At 40.3% G+C, this 17422-nt stretch overlaps 1 protein-coding gene across 1 annotated transcript in view; it reads right to left on the bottom strand.

Annotated features, from left to right (window-relative positions):
* Positions 1-1566: 1566 nt before the first annotated feature.
* Positions 1567-17422, bottom strand: part of LPO (lactoperoxidase) — a 39601-nt gene continuing 23745 nt past the window's right edge. The window contains exons 8-13 of the mRNA XM_072646830.1: positions 16520-16844; positions 14408-14568; positions 12376-12628; positions 10461-10634; positions 7711-7951; positions 1567-6675 (exon numbers count right to left, since the gene is read on the bottom strand). Of these exons, the coding sequence (XP_072502931.1) occupies positions 6468-6675; positions 7711-7951; positions 10461-10634; positions 12376-12628; positions 14408-14568; positions 16520-16844 (1362 nt within the window). The 3' untranslated portion in view covers positions 1567-6467. The remainder of the gene's footprint in view (positions 6676-7710; positions 7952-10460; positions 10635-12375; positions 12629-14407; positions 14569-16519; positions 16845-17422) is intronic.

Below are 17422 nucleotides of genomic sequence, written 5' to 3'. Positions count from 1 at the left end.
TATGTATAAGTATATGGTTTTGTTTTTCAGAATTTTGTGACTGCAAAGGTTATTCTTCCTCACTTTGAGGAATGTAAATGAATCAACATTTTTGGCATATCTGCATATATACATTTACACACAATAAGAGTCATAAGTAAGACCTTTATTCCTCTGTTAGGATCTTTTTGTACACAAGCTTATTCCCCCTCTCCTATGGAATCTGAGTCAGCATTTCATGTAGAATCTCAAGAGGATAGGGAAAGAGCATATGGACCTCTGAAAGGTCTTTGATTCCTCTCTTGAGAGAATAACCTAAGATCATGCTCTTGGAACCGATTGGATAATTGGCATGTATCCTGTTAAGTATTACTTGTTCCTAGCCTTTTACTTTCACCCCTATAACTAAACTAAACTAAATTCTTTTCAATAACTTTGTAGATAAAGTGTCCACCTAGGCCCAGTTGGTCCCATTTTACCTAAAATCGTAGATAAGACCCTCTGTGACTTCCTTGTTAACAAACCCTAGGTAAATCAGGAAACATTTCACTCTTTAGTTCTTATCCTTTTCAACTAGTTACTATATGTAAAGATCCCAAAACTTTGATCTGGAAGTTGTGATAACCGATAACACTTTGCTCCACCCACCACCATCTTGGAATCCCTGAGAAAGAGGGAACATCTCTAACACATATCAGCATGAAGCTTTGTGTATACAAAAAGAGAACTCTGTGAAGGCATCTTTGGGACTGCCATACCATCAGTCCAATGTGGATATGAATTTGGGGTACTACAACATCTCACTCCCATTTCCACTCCTGCAAACTGTAGTTGGACACAGAAGCCTATTTAGCCAATTGCTTTGTTTTGGACATGTAAATCTTGTAAGGGAGTTACTTTGCCCCTTCCCTGGTGCAGATAACATGTAATCATTTGTTTGAGGCCTTTATCATCAGAGGAAGGAATTCAAATGGGTAAGATAAACTGATCAAGTCTCATCGTCAATTTTCAGTTTTTTGAACTCAAGGAACCATCTTTCCAATTGCTTAAGTGAGAGTCCTACCATATGACAAACATTGTACTATGTTCTAAGGATACAGAGACAAAAGTAAAACTGCTCCTGTCACTGAGGTGCTAGCTAGGGTAGAAAATAGGTACATAAATAGGTATTTACAAAAGAGATACAAGATTATTTTTGGGGGGGAGAAAAGGGGAAGGCACTAGTGACTAGGGGGTAAGGAAAGGCTGTGTGTTGAAGGTAACTCTTGAATTGAATCTTTTTTTTTCTTTTTTCTTTTTTTTATTATTTTTTAGTGTTTAACAATCACTGCCATACAATTGAGATTTTATGCCCCCCCACACCTACCCCCCACTACCCCCCTCCCTCCCCACGACTGCATACAATTCTGTATAGGTTCTACATATACTTTCCTATTGAGTACATTTTCACTATAGTCATGCTATGTAGTCGGACTAAAATAAATGGAAGAAATCATATAACAAATCAAAACATGATACACAAAATCATACACATACACAAACATGATCTGCTACATTCTGCTAATGACTTCCATATTTCTTTCTCTGTGTGTGGAAGGCATTTTGCCTTAGAGAACCACCATTGGGATTTTTTTTTTTTTAAGAAGTTCTTGCGTTATTACGAAATTCCAAGTCTACCAGAAAAAACTCTCGCACACTGTGGTCGTTGCTGTGCACAAAGTTCTCCTGGTTCTGCTCCTTTCACTCAGCATCAGGTCATATAAGTCCTTCCAGGCCTCTCTGAAGTCTTCTTGTTCATCATTTCTTATGGCACAATAGTACTCCATTACATTCATATACCATAATTTATTCAGCCATTCCCCAATTGATGGACATCCCCTTGACTTCCAGTTTTTGGCAACTACCAAGAGTGCTGCTATAAATATTTTTGTACATGTGGGACCCTTTCCCATTTTTATGATCTCTTGGAGATACAGTCCTAGTAGCGATATTGCTGGGTCAAAGGGTATGCACATTTTTGTAGCCCTTTGGGCATAGTTCCAAATTGCTCTCCAGAATGGTTGGATGCCCTCGCAGCTCCACCAACAATGAATTAGTGTTCCAACTCTCCCACATCCTCTCCAGCATTTATCATTTTCTTGTTCTGTCATGTTTGCCAATCTTATAGGTGTGATGTGGTACTGAATTGAATCTTGAAGGAATTCAGAGACTTCCTGAGGTAAGGAGGAAATGTGATTCTAGGCATAAAGGCCAATTGCTGTGAAGTCACAGAGACTGGAGGTGAAGTGTTGTCCATAAGGAAAAGCAAGAAGAAAAGTTTGGTTGGATCACAGTGTTTGTGAAGTGAAGTAATATGTAATAAAACTGGAAAGATAGGTTGGGTCCATGTTGTAAAGGAGTTTAAATACCAGGCAGGAGTTTGCATGTGCTCCTAGAGGTAATAGTCAGCCACCAAAGTTTATTGAGTAGGTGAATAACATAGTTGGGTCAACTGGGTGGCACGGTGGATAGAACACCATGCCTGGAAGAACACGAATCTTCCTGAGTTCAAATCTGGCCTCAGACACTTCCTACCTGTGTGACACTGGGCAAGTCACTTAACCCTGTTGGTCTTAGTTTCCTCATCTGTTAAATAAGCCAGAGGAGGAAATGGCAAAATATTCCAGTATATTTGCCAAGAAAACCCCAAATGGGGTCATGAAGAGTCAGACATTACTGAAGAACAACCAAACAGAAAGAATAAGGAGAAGTAGAAAATAAGGAGAGGTGAATAAGGAGAGGTTATGATAGGACAGAAGAATTTCACAATTCTTGCTCAGAGAATTGGAACAATTGTGGGAGATAGCAAGAGTGAAAGTGCGATTATCCCTTGTGTGCAGCTAGTTAGAGTGGAGGAGTAAGTTGTAGGAGTTGAGGAGATTAAGGAACTGTAAAGTTAGGGTATTTGAGGAAACATCAACAAAATATAAAAGGTCACATCATAAAAAAATTAAAAGAACATAGAAGAAACTAAATTTCATACCTATGGTTAGATGAAAAATAATTATCTAAGCAAGGAAAGAGCAGATAATATAAAACAAAACAGACAATTTAAATTATGTAAAATTAAAAGACGTGGGGAGAACTCAGCAACAACATCAATATGGCTAGCTCAAGAAGAGTAACTGGAAATTGGCAAAAATATTTGTTTCAAATATATCTGGTAAAAATGTGTCATTCAAGATGTCCTCTGATCCATAAGAATGGAGGATGAACTTCATACACATCCCTTTTCTTGGTAGATTTCAGGCAGTAGGATGCTACAGGCAAAGGATGTTGCATGCATCGTCAGAGGTGGTTGTTGGTCAATTTTGTTTGTTCTTTGTTTCAAGAGAAGGTTCAGGAGTATTTTGGGAAACGATTGTTTTGCAAAAAAAAAAAAGTATCTTTTAAAAACAGTATTTTATTTCCCCCCAATTATATGTAAATTCAATTTTTAGCATTTATTTTTACAAGATTTTGAGTACCAAATGTTTCTCCCTCCTTCCCGCCCCTCCCCTCTTTCTAAAATGGTAAGCAATTTGATATAGGTTATTTATGTGCAATCATGTAAAACATATTTCCATATTGAAGTGAAAGAAGAAACAGGACAAAAGGGAAAACACATACACAAAAATAAAGTGGAAAAAGTATGCTTTGATCTACATTCATCAGTCTTTTATCGGGATGTGGATAGTATTTTCCATCCAGAATCCTTTGAAATTGTCTTGGACCATTGTGTTGCTTAGAAGAGCTAAGTCATTCATAGTTAATCATCATATAATATCACTGTTACTATGCACAATGTTTTCCTGGTTCTTCTCATTTTATTTTGCATCAGTATATACAGGTCAGAAAAGTATCTTTTAACGGAGAAAGAAAAGAAAGGAAAAGCACCCAGTCTGGCACAGAGTAAGTGTTTAATAAATGCTTCTTGACTGACTGACTTAGAATCAGAAGACATGGATTTAAATCCTGCCTCTCAAGAGTAACTAGCTATGGGACCTTGGGAAAGTTGCTTCAAATTTGTGCTTCAGTTTCCTTGCCTAAAAAAAATGGGTACTAACACTCATACAACTCACCTTACAGGGTTGCTTTGAGAAGAGCACAAGGTATATTTAGAGCTGCGTTCCCTAAGCATGTTCATGGTGACAGGGAAGGATGTAGATTGGACAGGGGACAAGTCCCCACACTTGGGGAAAACATCATTCCTGTGTTAGATCAGCCTACTGGAGCTGTTCAGAGCATTTCCATGGAAGTAAAAATGTGTCCTCTCCAGTCACCAGTGACTCAGAGTAGGTGGTGTCAGCCTCCAGCCCTTGTGAGGCCTTGTACGATAGATTGGGTTAGGGATGTGACAGGGAAAAAATATAAGTATTAGCTTGTTTATTCTTCCAAAGTCTGATTTCTTTCAGTCCCAGCTTTGCTTTCCAAGGTCTGGACCCATGTTCTAGCTTTACTTGTCTGGCTACTGGACTCCCTCCTTTCTCCTTACCTACATGGACTTTGTGGGAGAGAAATTCAGCTTCCAAAGCTCTGTAGTTTTCGTATATGTAAGCAGTAAATAGAGTGTTTATGATTTTCAAATGCAATGCTTTACAGATCATGGGAAGAGGCAGTATAGTCCCCCAGACAGGGTAAATCTAATGATCCTTCCTTCCTCAAGGTCCTTCCAAAGATTCTCACAGCCTAAGAAGAAGGAATAATAGTGCTGATTCACCCCAATTTGGTTTTTTTCCCTCTCTATTCAGTGACATGTTCTCTAATTCTAAATGGGAAGAGGGGAAGGGGAAGCAGGTGGCATTTTGGGTTGTGGAGCTGAGCTGGCACTGGTTAAGGCATTCATTCGGGCCTCAGGGCAGGGGTTCTTACTGTCCCACAGGCTTCTCTTGCCCAGTATTCACAGATCTTTGACTAGATTTCAAGGGGTCTGTGAACTTGGATTAGAAAAAATTGCTATCACTAACATTTAGTTTCCTTCATAATACTTTTGCTGTTCAGTCTTGTCCAACTTTTCATAACCCTGTTTGGGGTTTTCTTGGCAAAGATACTGGAGTAATTTTGTCATTTTCTTCTCCAGCTCATTTTACAGATGAGAAAACTGAGGCAAACAGAATCTAACTTGCCCAGTGTCACATGGCTGGTGTCTGAGGTCAGATTTTAAATCAGATCCAGCATTCTATCTACTGTGCTACTTTTTTTGTAATCCTATGGATTTTATTTTATTCATTTAAAACATTTTTCTAAGAAGCGATCCATAGGCTTCATCAGACTGCAAACAGAGTCTATGATACCCCCAAACTTAAAACCCCCTGCTTTAGGTTCATCAAGAGCAGCTTACCTCTAAAGTGTTACTCTGTCCAATTCTCACTAGTCAGAGACCCTGAGCCTTGTCTATCAGTAGAGCTCTGGACTTGGAATCAGGAAGACCTGATTTCAGATTCCATCTTAAACCTTTACTAGATGGGTGACTGTGAACAAGGCACTTAACATCTCCCAGCCTCAGTTTCTTCATCTGTAAAATGAGGGAACTAATTTTATCCTGTGGGATTGTAAGGATCAAATGAGATGATACATGCAAAGCACACTCTGAAACTCAAAGTGGTATATAAACCCTAGCTATGATTGTTCCCTGTGTCCCTGGGTTCTTCTTTTTAAAAATAACCTTAATTAATGCTTTTGTCTGAACACCACTGTCATTTCTTCATAAGCCTAACCATTTCCCAAGTTCTCCAAACTGAATTTTCCCTAGTTAATGAGAAAAAAGAAGTTAACAAAAACAACCAGTCCAGTGACTGTTTTGGACAATGTATGAATGCACCATCCTTCTCTGGAAATTCTTGGGTTCTTCTGAATACAAAATATTCCTGGCCTGTGAAGATTTCACTCTTTATTAAATTTATAATTGCACTGTTGAAATTACAACTTCAATCAGTCTATCAATCAAGAAATATTTTTGAAGCAACTACTATGCAAGGATGAATTTGACTCCTTTCTCTGATCTAAAAGAGTGCCTGGTCTTTCCAAGGAGATAAGAAAAGTACAAAAAGATGCCCAAGCAATTAAAGGAAAAGATGACTAAAGAGAAGTTTTGATCATTACTAATTAGCAGTGCCAGGAAAAGCTTCAGGAGGAAATAGACTTGGGTTGGACTTTGAAGGACAGAATTTTGATAGGTAGAAAAGACAGGAGGGAGCACGATGAGCACAGGCTTGGGGACAGGGACAGGAAGTGTTAGGTACATTCCATCAACAGGGTCAACCAGTTTAGCTGGATAAGAGCCACCATTTTGGGAATACTGGAAGGAAAGATTGGAAAGGTAGTTTAGGGCTGGATTGTGCAGGATCTCCACTGTCAGTCAAAAGAATCTGGTTTAACTTCCCTGAAATAGTACCATGGACAGGGTGGGGTACCTCCTTAATGGTACTTGATGAAGGTGAGAAGATTGATGTCTCATTGTTGGTGTTGCCTTACTGCTTCCTAGAGATCCAGGGGGAAAGGTCCAGCTTTTCAATGTCTGAGCAGTTCACAAAGTCTTGAGGGTATTTGTTGGCCTTGAATGCATTGATGGGAACTTCTGTGATGTGGGTGTTATCACAGACCACAAGAGAAAAGGTGACTTTTTTCAGGGCTGCTCGCTGTTCTGGGGTGAACACTCCAGGTTTCTCCCAAAAGAACCTACAGGGGAGAAAAAAAGGTCTTCAAATGACACTCCCCCTATCCTTCCCAGGACCAAAAAGAATTCGCAGAGCCTCTGACCAGCCAGAGGCCTTAAAGATGACCTAGCCCAACTTGTTTCTGAACAGCAATTCTCTCTACAACACAACCAACCAGTGATCATTGAGCTTCTGCTTTGAAAACCCTCAGAGAGCATGAACCCACTACTTGCCAAGGAAACCCATTTCACTTTGGGATGTTGAATATCAACTTAATATTTGCCTCTTTGCAACTTTCTGTTTCCTTGGTGCTCCCTTTTATAACAAACAAATACAGAGTAATCTCTCTTCTATATACAGCCCTTCAAGGATTTGAAAGACTTGGATCATGGTCCTCAAACTTGCCTGTTGTTTATACTTATGGACTATAATTCACTCAACCTCAGAAACACCCACTTGCCAATGGACCCATGTACTTGGGTAGGTGCTAGTTTGGAAACCAGAAGGCTGTTGTATAAAGGTAAGGTGTTAATAATGGGTCTTAAGTGAAAGACTGACAGATTCTTCCTTGACAAGGAATGATATGTGTGTGTGTGTGTGTGTGTGTGTGTGTGTGTTTCTTGAGGATGGGGCAGAGAGGGATAGTTACAACCCTTAAGGGACAGAAAGGGATAGAGACAATTCTTAATTTTGAAGCTAGTCTGGGAATATCTTTCCCTTACTAGGTTCTCTCCTTTCTCCATACTATGGGATGCAAAAGTCTGTCACCAAGGGGAATAAAAATGAAAAAGAAGGAATGACTATGCCAAGAAGACATAGAATCATAGAATGTTGAAGCTGGAAAAAGCCTCAGAATTCAAATCCCATAATTTACAGAAGAGGAAATTGAGACCCAGAGAAGGCAAGACACTTGTCCAAGACTTGTCCTAGTACTCAAACCCAGCTCTTGGGACTTCTAGTTCTGTTTTCTTTCTGCTATTCTATGATGTCCCTTGCTACTGTCAATATCACTTTTCCCATTCCTTCCATCTCATGCTTTTAGCTTGAGGACACTCACCTGTCTCCATCTCTGATCTGTCTGAATTGCTTCCCCAGCAGACAGCTGAGGAGGGGTCCAACTCTGCCCCCTGGCACAAATGGCTCAGCAATGGCTCCGATCCACAGATCAATGTTGTCTAAGGTCCCATACAGATCCATGAACTTTTGAGCCAGCTTCTGGTTGTTTCCCAGTACGACACTGAATTCTTCTACTGTCTTAGGCTGTGAGAGGCCACAGAAGCGTCTCCAGGCGTTGTACCCTGGGGAATGGGTTAGGGGGACAGTAGAGACAGTCAATCAATCGACAAGCATTTATTAAGTTCTTACTGTGGGTCAGACACTGTGCTAAGCACTGGAGATGGAAAGAAAGGCAAAAACATGATCTTGGACCTCAAAGGAACTTACATTCTAATAGGGGAGGTGGCATACAAGCAACTATGTGCATATGAAGTAGAGATGAAGTTGATGTGGAGTACTCTCAGAACAGTGAGGAAGATTATGAATAGCCTCTGGCTTGGATTTGGGCTCAATCTTGAAGGAAGCCAGCAGGCAGATGTAAGAAAAGAGAAAATTCCAGACAGAGGGAAGCCAGTGAAAATGCATGGAATTGGGAGACGGAATCTTATGTTCAAGGGACAGTAAGACGTTGGGGGTTTCTAGATTACAGGGTATGTGGAGGAGAATATAGTTTAAGAAAACAGGAAAGGTAGGAAGGGACCAGAAAGTGAAGGGTTTTAAGGGTCAGATATAAAGAGTACTTTATCTTTGATCTTGGAGATGAAAGAAGGAGCCAGTGGAGTTGATTACATAGAGTAATAATAGGGCAGCTAGATAGCACAGAGGATAGAGCACTAGCCTTGGAGTCAGGAGGACCTGAGTTCAAATCTAGCCTCAAATACTTACTTAGCTGACTTTGTGTAAGATACCTAACCCCACTGTCTTCTCCCACCCCCAAACAGAGTAATAATTTATTTCAATTCTTTATTTTTGCTAACTAGGCACTAACCCCTGTTGTTTCTAGTGGCTAAAGAAGGGCATCACCATCCCTTCAATCCCCCAGACTCAAAGCTTAGGAGTCATCCTGAATTCTTCACTATTTTTCATCCAACAATAGTCCATCTGTTGCCAAGGTCTGTTGCTTTTACCTTTGTAACTTCTCTCATAAATGCTCCCTTCTCTGTTCTGACACTACCCCCTACTCTAGATAGAGCAGGACCTTATCATCTCATACATGGATTACTGCAATAGCTAACTGCTGGGTACTTGGCACATAGGAGGCACTTAACAAAAGTTTATTGATTGATTGTAAGTGCTGTTAGTTTTCAAACTTTGATACCCTGGGACAGAGTCTTAGTTACCTATCCTAGTTATGGCTCTGCACACATGTTCCTGATTAATGTGCTATCCAGAATAAGAATGTCTTGTTCAGTAGTTTCACTCAGGTCTGACTCTTCGCAACTCCATTTGGAGTTTTCTTCCCAGAGATACTGAAGTGGTTTGCCATTTCCTTCCCCAACTCATTTTACAGATAAGGAAACTTAGATAAACAGGGTTAAATGACTTGCCTAGGGTCACACAGTAAGTGCCTGAGGCCAGAGCAGCAGAAATAAGCTTTTCCTACCTCCTCAGCCGTCCCCCCCTCCTTTCTTGAGCTCCTTTCCCATTTCTCTCAATCATTTTTTTAACACTTTTAATTTTATTTCTTATTAGTACTCCCAGACAATAACAGTTACTATTTTTCTTGTTATATAGAATTTGTTTATAAGAAGCAGCTCTGATGTAGTAAGTGGAATAGTGGCCTTAAAGCCAGGAAAACCCATGTTCAAATTTTAGTTCTGACACATAGTAGCTATGTGGCCCTGGGCAAGTCACTTAACCACTAATATTTTAGTTAACTTTTGAAATTCTCAGGTGAGGAAACTCCCTTTACCAATGCTGACTGGCACTTTCTCTGCAGCTTAAGGTCATAATTTATCCCTGCTTCGGTCAAAGCTAGACCTTTAAAAAATACATAGCTGGGCACCAGAGAGGGGTAAAACATCAAAGGATCTTAGAGCTTGAAGAAACTGTATTCATCTAATCTAATCTGGTCAGAAATATTGTTTTAAGAATGACTTTGAGTGATTAAGTCACTCTGACTATTATAAATATACAAATTAACTAAAATGGACATAAGAAGATGCTATCTGCATTCAAAGAAAGAATTTATACATAGAAGAATATATAGAATAATATTACATACACACATACATACACATACATACACACATTTATATATATGTATATATATATTACATATATATCATATTATATATATATACTTACCTATTTGTGTCTAATGGTAACCATCTCTGAGGTGGGAGAGGGGAGAGAAAAAAAGGGGAGGAAAAAGGAAATTTACACCAAAACTTTGGTGCTTATTTAAAAGGAATATCACGTTGTACATAGTGAATTTGTGGTTTCATGTGCAATCATCTTTTTAAATTGTACTGTGCTATGGAAATGCTTGTTTTATTACATAAATTAAAAAACAACAATAATCTGGTTTCATTTTATAGATTAGGAAACTGAGACCCAGATTGGTCTAGGGAATTACCCAAGATGCTCCATTTGTGAAATGGGGAAAGTGACCCTTAAGAACTGTAGCCCTCTGCAATTTTAGTATGATCTAAATTCCCAATGCTGAACTTGGTATAAGGAAACTTCAGGAGCTCTATATAAAAGCAGAGGGTTGCCTGGTTAAAGGTTCTGCATCCAGGCCTGTCTTACCTGGCAATCCATGGTCCCGCCCTCTCTGCAAGTTAATGGAGGCCAAGTCAAATCCATGGATCTTGTGAGTTGGCTGGAAAAGCTTGTCTCGCAACTCACTGCTTATTATTTTATTTTGCTGCAACATCTTGGAGGGCTTGGCCAACAGGCCACGGACAAAGGGGTCAATTCCACCTGTAATGAAATAGCCAGCGACATGAACCTTAAGACACTGTAGGCTCAAAGGGAAAACAAGCCACCAAAAAGCAATCTGAGTAGGGAGAAGACAAGATCTTTACTTTGACTTGGTGATCATATCTAATGGATTGAACACATGTATTTTGACTTCTAATCATTTTGACCACCAGATAGTCTAAGTGACCTCCTTCTCCGTTACTAGTTGTCTTGAGTCAACTCCTAGTCATTAAAATCATGGGGGTAGGAGAAGAACTCTTAACTGTGGTCCTGGAGAAATATTTTGAACCCTTGGGATGATTCTAGATATACCACCAGAGGCAAAACAGCCTGGTAGAGAGCATGTTAGCCTTAGAAATAGGAAGATCTTGGTTCAGATACTGCCACTGCCATTATTAGCTGTGGGATAGTGAGCAAGTCGCTCTTTGGGCCTCAGTTATCTTGTCTATAAAATGATAGGTTTAGACTAGAGACCTTTCAAAGTCCCTTGTTTTCATCTACATCTATGATCCCATGATCCCATGACTTGATCTTGACAATAAGGGAAGAGGCTGACTATAGAGGCTGACTCTTTATAATGGAACAACAGAGAGCCAGGGCTCTATTCCATTCCCTCTTAAAGGTGTTTCTGAGTCTTAGGACTCACACAATCACAGAATCACGGACTGTGAAATCCAAGAGGGACCTTTTTGTTGTTGCTGTTGAGTTATTTCAGTCATGTCTGACACTTCACAACCCTACTTGGGATTTTCTTGGCAGAGATACTGGAATGATTTGCTATTTCCTTCTCCAGCTCATTTTACAGATGAGCAAACTGAGACAAACAGGGTTAAGTGAATTGCCCAGGGTCATACAACTAGTAAGTGTCTGAAGACAGATTTAAACTCAGAAAGATTAATTTTCCTGACTCCAGGCGTGGCACTCCATCCATTGTGCCACCTAGCTGCCCCTTAATCTTCCTCTAATTCAATGCCCTCATTTTACAGAGAAGGAACTTGAGTTAACATCTCTTTAAAAAAAGATTATATATGGAATACAGAAACCGTTAGGGCTTTCAACTGATGAAACCATAAGTAGTGGTCTACAGCTATGGACTATCCCTGGGAGAAAGGAAGATTGAGGGAATTGGAAATGAAACAAATAGTAATGTCTTGTATAAAGCACTTCATATACATTATCACATTTGATTCCCCACAACAACCCTGCAAAAGATCTACTATAGATATTATTATCCCTATTTTGCAGATGAGGAAACTGAGGTTCAGAGCAGTAAAGGGACTTGTCTACAGGCACACAGCTTGGAAATATCAGAGGCAGAATCTGGAACCAATTTTTCCTGTCTCCAAGTTCAGTACTCAACACACTATGCAAAGCAAGCCTGATTACATACTGAAAATTGCCTCAAAATTCATTTTTGAATGTGTAAATAACTTCACATTTAATACCTTAGAGGGGAATAACATCACTAGCACTGAATTTTTATTGTGGAAAGGTGTTATATCATTTGGATTTTATGGGATGTAGTTTGTGAAGCATTAAATGAAGTCATTGCCCATTGAATCTTCCTGTAGTGCTCAGAGAAATCTGGGACATGTAGATAAGGAAACAGTCAAGTCAGATAACCTTGAGACCCTTAGTGTTGGGAGTGAGTGGGCAGTCTAGTGAAGGTTAGAGCAAGTAGGAGAGAGAGGCAATAAAGGTGAAGGGAGTGGTGGGGACTGCCCTCCTGGGAGACACTTACCATCTTTGACAATTCTCCAGGTATTGAAGAAGAGAGTATTCAGGCGAAGCTCTGGTTCAGAGCCCCAAGGCTCATAATGCTCGTCCAGTCGGTAGATAATAGATGGGACCTCAGTATGACCAAATCTATAGGCCATGGTGAAGACATTGGCAATGCGGGGATCCTCGGATTCATTGTAGCCTGTGTACTTGGGAATCTCCTTCTCTAACTCCTGTCCCAGCACTAAAGGTAGGTAATTTTCAAAGGTGATAACCTGGGAGAAAAAGGTCAAGGAGAACAGGTGAAAGAAGGCTGAGACTTTTAGGTCCAAGGGAGGAAATCTTTGATGAAGTGAATTAAGCAGTCTATCTCTGAAGAGAGAGTGTGCTATTGGTAAATGGAGATGGTACACCATTTTATATTTCTACTGAAGACAAGACAAAAAGACTGAATTTTCCATAAGACCATAGAGAAGCAGCATGATGGAGTGGATAGAGAGTCAACCCCAAAGCCAAGAAGACCTGGGTTCGGGTCCTACCTTTGACACATACTAGTTATGAGCTCCTGGGCAACTCACTTAACTTTTCATTGTTCTAGGCAAAACACTAAGTTGTAGGGAAGGTGCACACCTGTATTGTTAGAAGGAATTCCCAATACTAATGAAATCACTAGCTCAGTGATTTCTAGCTCTATCTTATAGTTGGAGAATATTTGAGCTGGATGAGGCCTCAGATAGCAATCCAGTCCAACAGGTTGAAAAACAGTTCCTGCTCTCAAGGAACTCACATGGTGGTTGGTGGTGGACACACATACAAACAGAGAAGTACATGCACAGTAATTTGAGGAGGGAAAGAACTCTAATAACTAAGACTTTCAGGAAGATTTAAGGACTCTGATCAATGCAATGATCTACTATCATTCTAGAGTAATGAACCATAAACCCACCTCCTAACAACTGAGGCTTTTAGGAATGGCTTCCAGTTCTAGATAGAATGTGAATTAGGGATATTTGTAATGCAAATATGAAACACCCCCATTTAGGAGGGGATGAAGCAGGTCCATAGAGGTTAAGGGTCTCACAGTAGGTAAATAGCAGAACTGGGGAAAATTGAGTGATAGGAGCACAAAGGCTACTCTGGGATATTACAAATCCAATATTTTATTTGGGGCTAGAATGCTAAATGGTGAAAGAAGAGATAGAACAGTGGTGAAGAAGAAATAAAAAGATTGAGGGAGGGGACAGAAAGATAGAAAAGGAAAACAGAGGTCAAGAAAAGAAGAAGAAGCGATGTGGTGCTGAACTAGGAAGAGAAGTACAGTCCAGGAAAATGAGACTAAAGAGGAAAACTAACACATAATGCATTGCTGATGGAATTGTTGATTGGTGCAGTCATTCTGGAAAGCAATTGGGAACAATGCCTGAAAAGTTAACAAAAAATGCATACCCTTTGACCCAGTGATATCACCACTAGGTCTATACTCCAAAGAGCACAAAGAAAGAGGAAAAAGGACTTGTGTATAAAATTGTTTATAGCAACTCTTTTTGTAATGGTGAAGAACTAGAAACTAAGGGGACACCTATTAGCTGGGGGAGGGAATATAACTGCTGGTGTGCTCTAAGAACTGACAAAAAGGCTGCTTTCTGAGAAAGCTGGGAAGGTTTACAGGGACTGATGCAGAGTGAAGTGAGCAGAATGAACAGAAAAAAATGGATCCAATAACAAAGATACTGTAAAGACAAACAACTTTGAAAGACTTAAGAACTCTGATCGTTGCAATCACCATCTATGATTCCAGAGGACCAGTGATGAAACATACAACCCACTTCCTGACAGGGAGGTGATGAATTCAAGATTCAGAATAAGAAATGTATTTGACAGAGCCAAAACTGGCAATACATATTTGTTCCAAGGGTTTTTCTTTTTCTTTTTTCCCAATGAGGAGAGAGAATGAACGCCTATTAATTGAAAAGAAAGTTAAAGAAAATAAAAATTAAATTAAAAAAAGACTATAGTAGAGTGGGTGTGAATGAATATGCAATCTCTTTCCCTACCTGTGTGATGGCACCCACAATTTTCCGGGCTTCCTGGTAGATTTTTTCTCCATTCCAATGGGGGTTGAGCCTTTTCAGCTCTGTAGCCAACTTGTTGTGCTGCCGTACAAAAAGGGTGTGGAAGATTGCCAGCAAAGCCTGTTCATTGGCCCGGGAGTCACCTAGGGAAACCAAAGAAGCTTTTAGATTCTCCAGCAGTCACAGGGACCAGGTATAGGAAGAAGAGAGGTGAGGCAGGAAAAACAAAGGGAATCTCCTTAGGATCTAGATTCCTTATAGCGAGTGATTTGTTTCCAGATCATTTCAGTTCAACGACATTTGATTTGTTTTATGGACAAAGTGTGCATGGCAGTGAGGAATATGAAGACAATAATAAAACGGTCCCTGCCTTCAAGAAGATTACATTCTACCAGGGAGTGTGTGTGCACATGTAACATGCACACAGATAAGTAACTACAAACTAATTTTAAGACAGACAGACAGACAGACAGAGAGACAGGCAGAGAGACAGTCAAAGACAGAGAGACACAGAGAGACAGAGAGAGAAAGAGAAAGAAAAAGAGAGAGAGACAGAGAGACACACATAAAGAAACAGAGAGAGAGAGAGAGAAAGAGAGAGAGAGAGAACAAAGGGTTATGGGAGTAAGGAAAAGCCTCTACTAGGAGGTGGCACCTGAGCTGCTCTTTGAAGAAAGAAAATATGTATTTATTACATGACTACTATGTACCAGGTACTGTGTTAGGCACTAGTACAAATATTATCTCCTTTAATCCTCACAACAATGTTGTATGGTTGAGATAACTGAGGCAGACTGTGGTTAAACAATTTGCCCAGGAAAACACAAGCTAGGAAGTGTCTGAGGTCTGATTTGAACTCAGATATGACTTCCCATATGTCTAATGGCTAATAGGCCAGTGTGAGTGGAAAGGAGAGTATGTAAGAGAGAATACTGTGAAATATGACTGACTATAAAGGTTGTTGGGAGCCACTTGGTGGAGGACTTTACATGTCAGACCAAGGATTTTGTAGTTTATCCTAGAGAAAATAGGGAGCCACTGAGTATTTTTGAGCAGGAGAGTGATTTGGTCATGGAATCTATGTTTTAGAAATATTGTTTGGGCAACTGTGAGGAGGGTAGATTAGAAAGAGGAAAAACTAGACTCATGGAGACTATTTAGAAGCTTTATTACAACAGTGTAAGTGGGGGGCAATAAAGGCCTGAATTCATTTTTTTCTTATCTCATCTTCTTCCTTTTGTGCATTGGGTATTCCAGATCTCAGTCAGGCCACTGTCTCTAGACCTCTCGAAACACACCTCTGCTTTCTTCAGCCCTCTTCCTTGGGATTTTTCTATTCTGCACTCCCTCAATGTGATCCTTCTCCAGTTTTTATCTGGGGCCCTGGAGCTCTTAAGACAATAGTTGACCTTATCCACCACCACCTGACAGCATTGAGAGTCAGCATGGTACAGAAAGGTAGTATGGTATAACGGTTAGGGTACTGGACCTGGAGTCAGTAAGACCTGCTTCAGATACTAGCTGTGAGAACCTTGGATGAATCACTTAGTTTCTCTATGCTGCAGTTTTCTCATCTGAAAATAAGGGCTTGGATCTGATAGATTTCCAGTTTCCTTGGAAGATCTGGTTCACAGACCTTAAGTTTCCTTCTTGCTCCAGTTCTATTATCCTGACCTATGCTTACTCAAAAGGCCAACTGGACATTTGACCAGTGCCTGTGGGTTAATCTGCTCTATTTCCATTTTCCCTGGATGTAGGTGAGAAGGTAACAGTAGGGGCTTTTCTCCTCCTAAAAACTGCCTCATGGCATCATGGGAATTTTCTTGATTTGTTTTATGGCTGGTAGACTGCTCCATTTCTTGTCCTTGCACCATCCCTTACAATGTCCTCCCCCTCCTTTCTCTTGGCCTTCATTCTCTGCTTCTCAGTAGGTGTAGCAGACCATATGTCCCAGATTTTCCAGGACAGTCCCAATTTCAAGAAAAGAAAGTATTCTTTTAGTGGGGTTCTACAAAAGGAGTATCTATCTTTTATCAGATGATGGCCCTCAATTTTTGGTTTGGAAAATATGGGCACTATGCCAACACAACTTACCAGCCAAGAAACAGGGGATCCCAGCAGTGGCATTGATGAATTTACAGGGACTGGGTTGTTTGTTGTCAAAGGGTAGCAAGGCCAATCCATTGTCAGAGAATTCCGTGTTGACTGCCATCAGACCCAGGGGGCTGCTTGTGTTCCGGAGATTTCTGGCTAGGAGTGGTTCAGGCCCATAAACCATGCTGGCATCCAGGAAGGAAGTCAGGGCATTGATTTGCTCTCGGGTCACTGAATCCAAGGGAAATGTAGGGCAGACAAAGCCAGCCCGAAAAAAGGGCATGCAGGGTCCTTGTTTATTCAACTTAGGGTCTCCAGGTGGGAACTGACACAGATAAAAGAAAGTACCTCAGCAGGTTTGGCAAGACTGAGCCCATCCCATCTTATCAGAAGCCCTCATTTCCAGGGATAGACATAATAAAGCATGTGGGTTTTGTATGTATTTTTCTGTACACAAATTGTACTGGTTACCTCCCTCTAAAGAAAATTCCTTGAGTTTACATTCCAATCATGCCTTTGTATTCACAGTGCCTAGCATAGTGCCTGGCACATAGTAGGTACTGATTTGATTTGATTGATTTAGCTCATTTAGGAATTTTATCCGTAGGATCATGTTTACTAAATACTGATGGCCACAATTTACAATAGTGGTCCCACATGTACAATGGTGAACTTGATTGATGTGTTGGTTAATTTTTTTCTGAACTCTTTTTTTCTCTGTGTTCTTTATGCTAAAGCATGTCTGTCTGGAAGGGGGCAAGGTGAGCTGCTAGAAGAAGATGAAGGTGATGGAAAAGCAAAAGACATGGGTAAAATGTTCAAGAATTATGTTGGTGTTCTAGAATTCAGGTATGTGAATGGAGGGAGAGCTAATGATTCCTGTGGCACAGGGATTTCCATTTT

Source organism: Notamacropus eugenii, chromosome 2, assembly GCF_028372415.1.
Source record: "Notamacropus eugenii isolate mMacEug1 chromosome 2, mMacEug1.pri_v2, whole genome shotgun sequence".
NCBI classification, from domain to species: Eukaryota; Metazoa; Chordata; class Mammalia; order Diprotodontia; family Macropodidae; genus Notamacropus; species Notamacropus eugenii.
The sequence above is the reverse complement of the archived record's forward strand: the minus strand, read 5'-3'. Positions and strand labels throughout refer to the sequence as shown.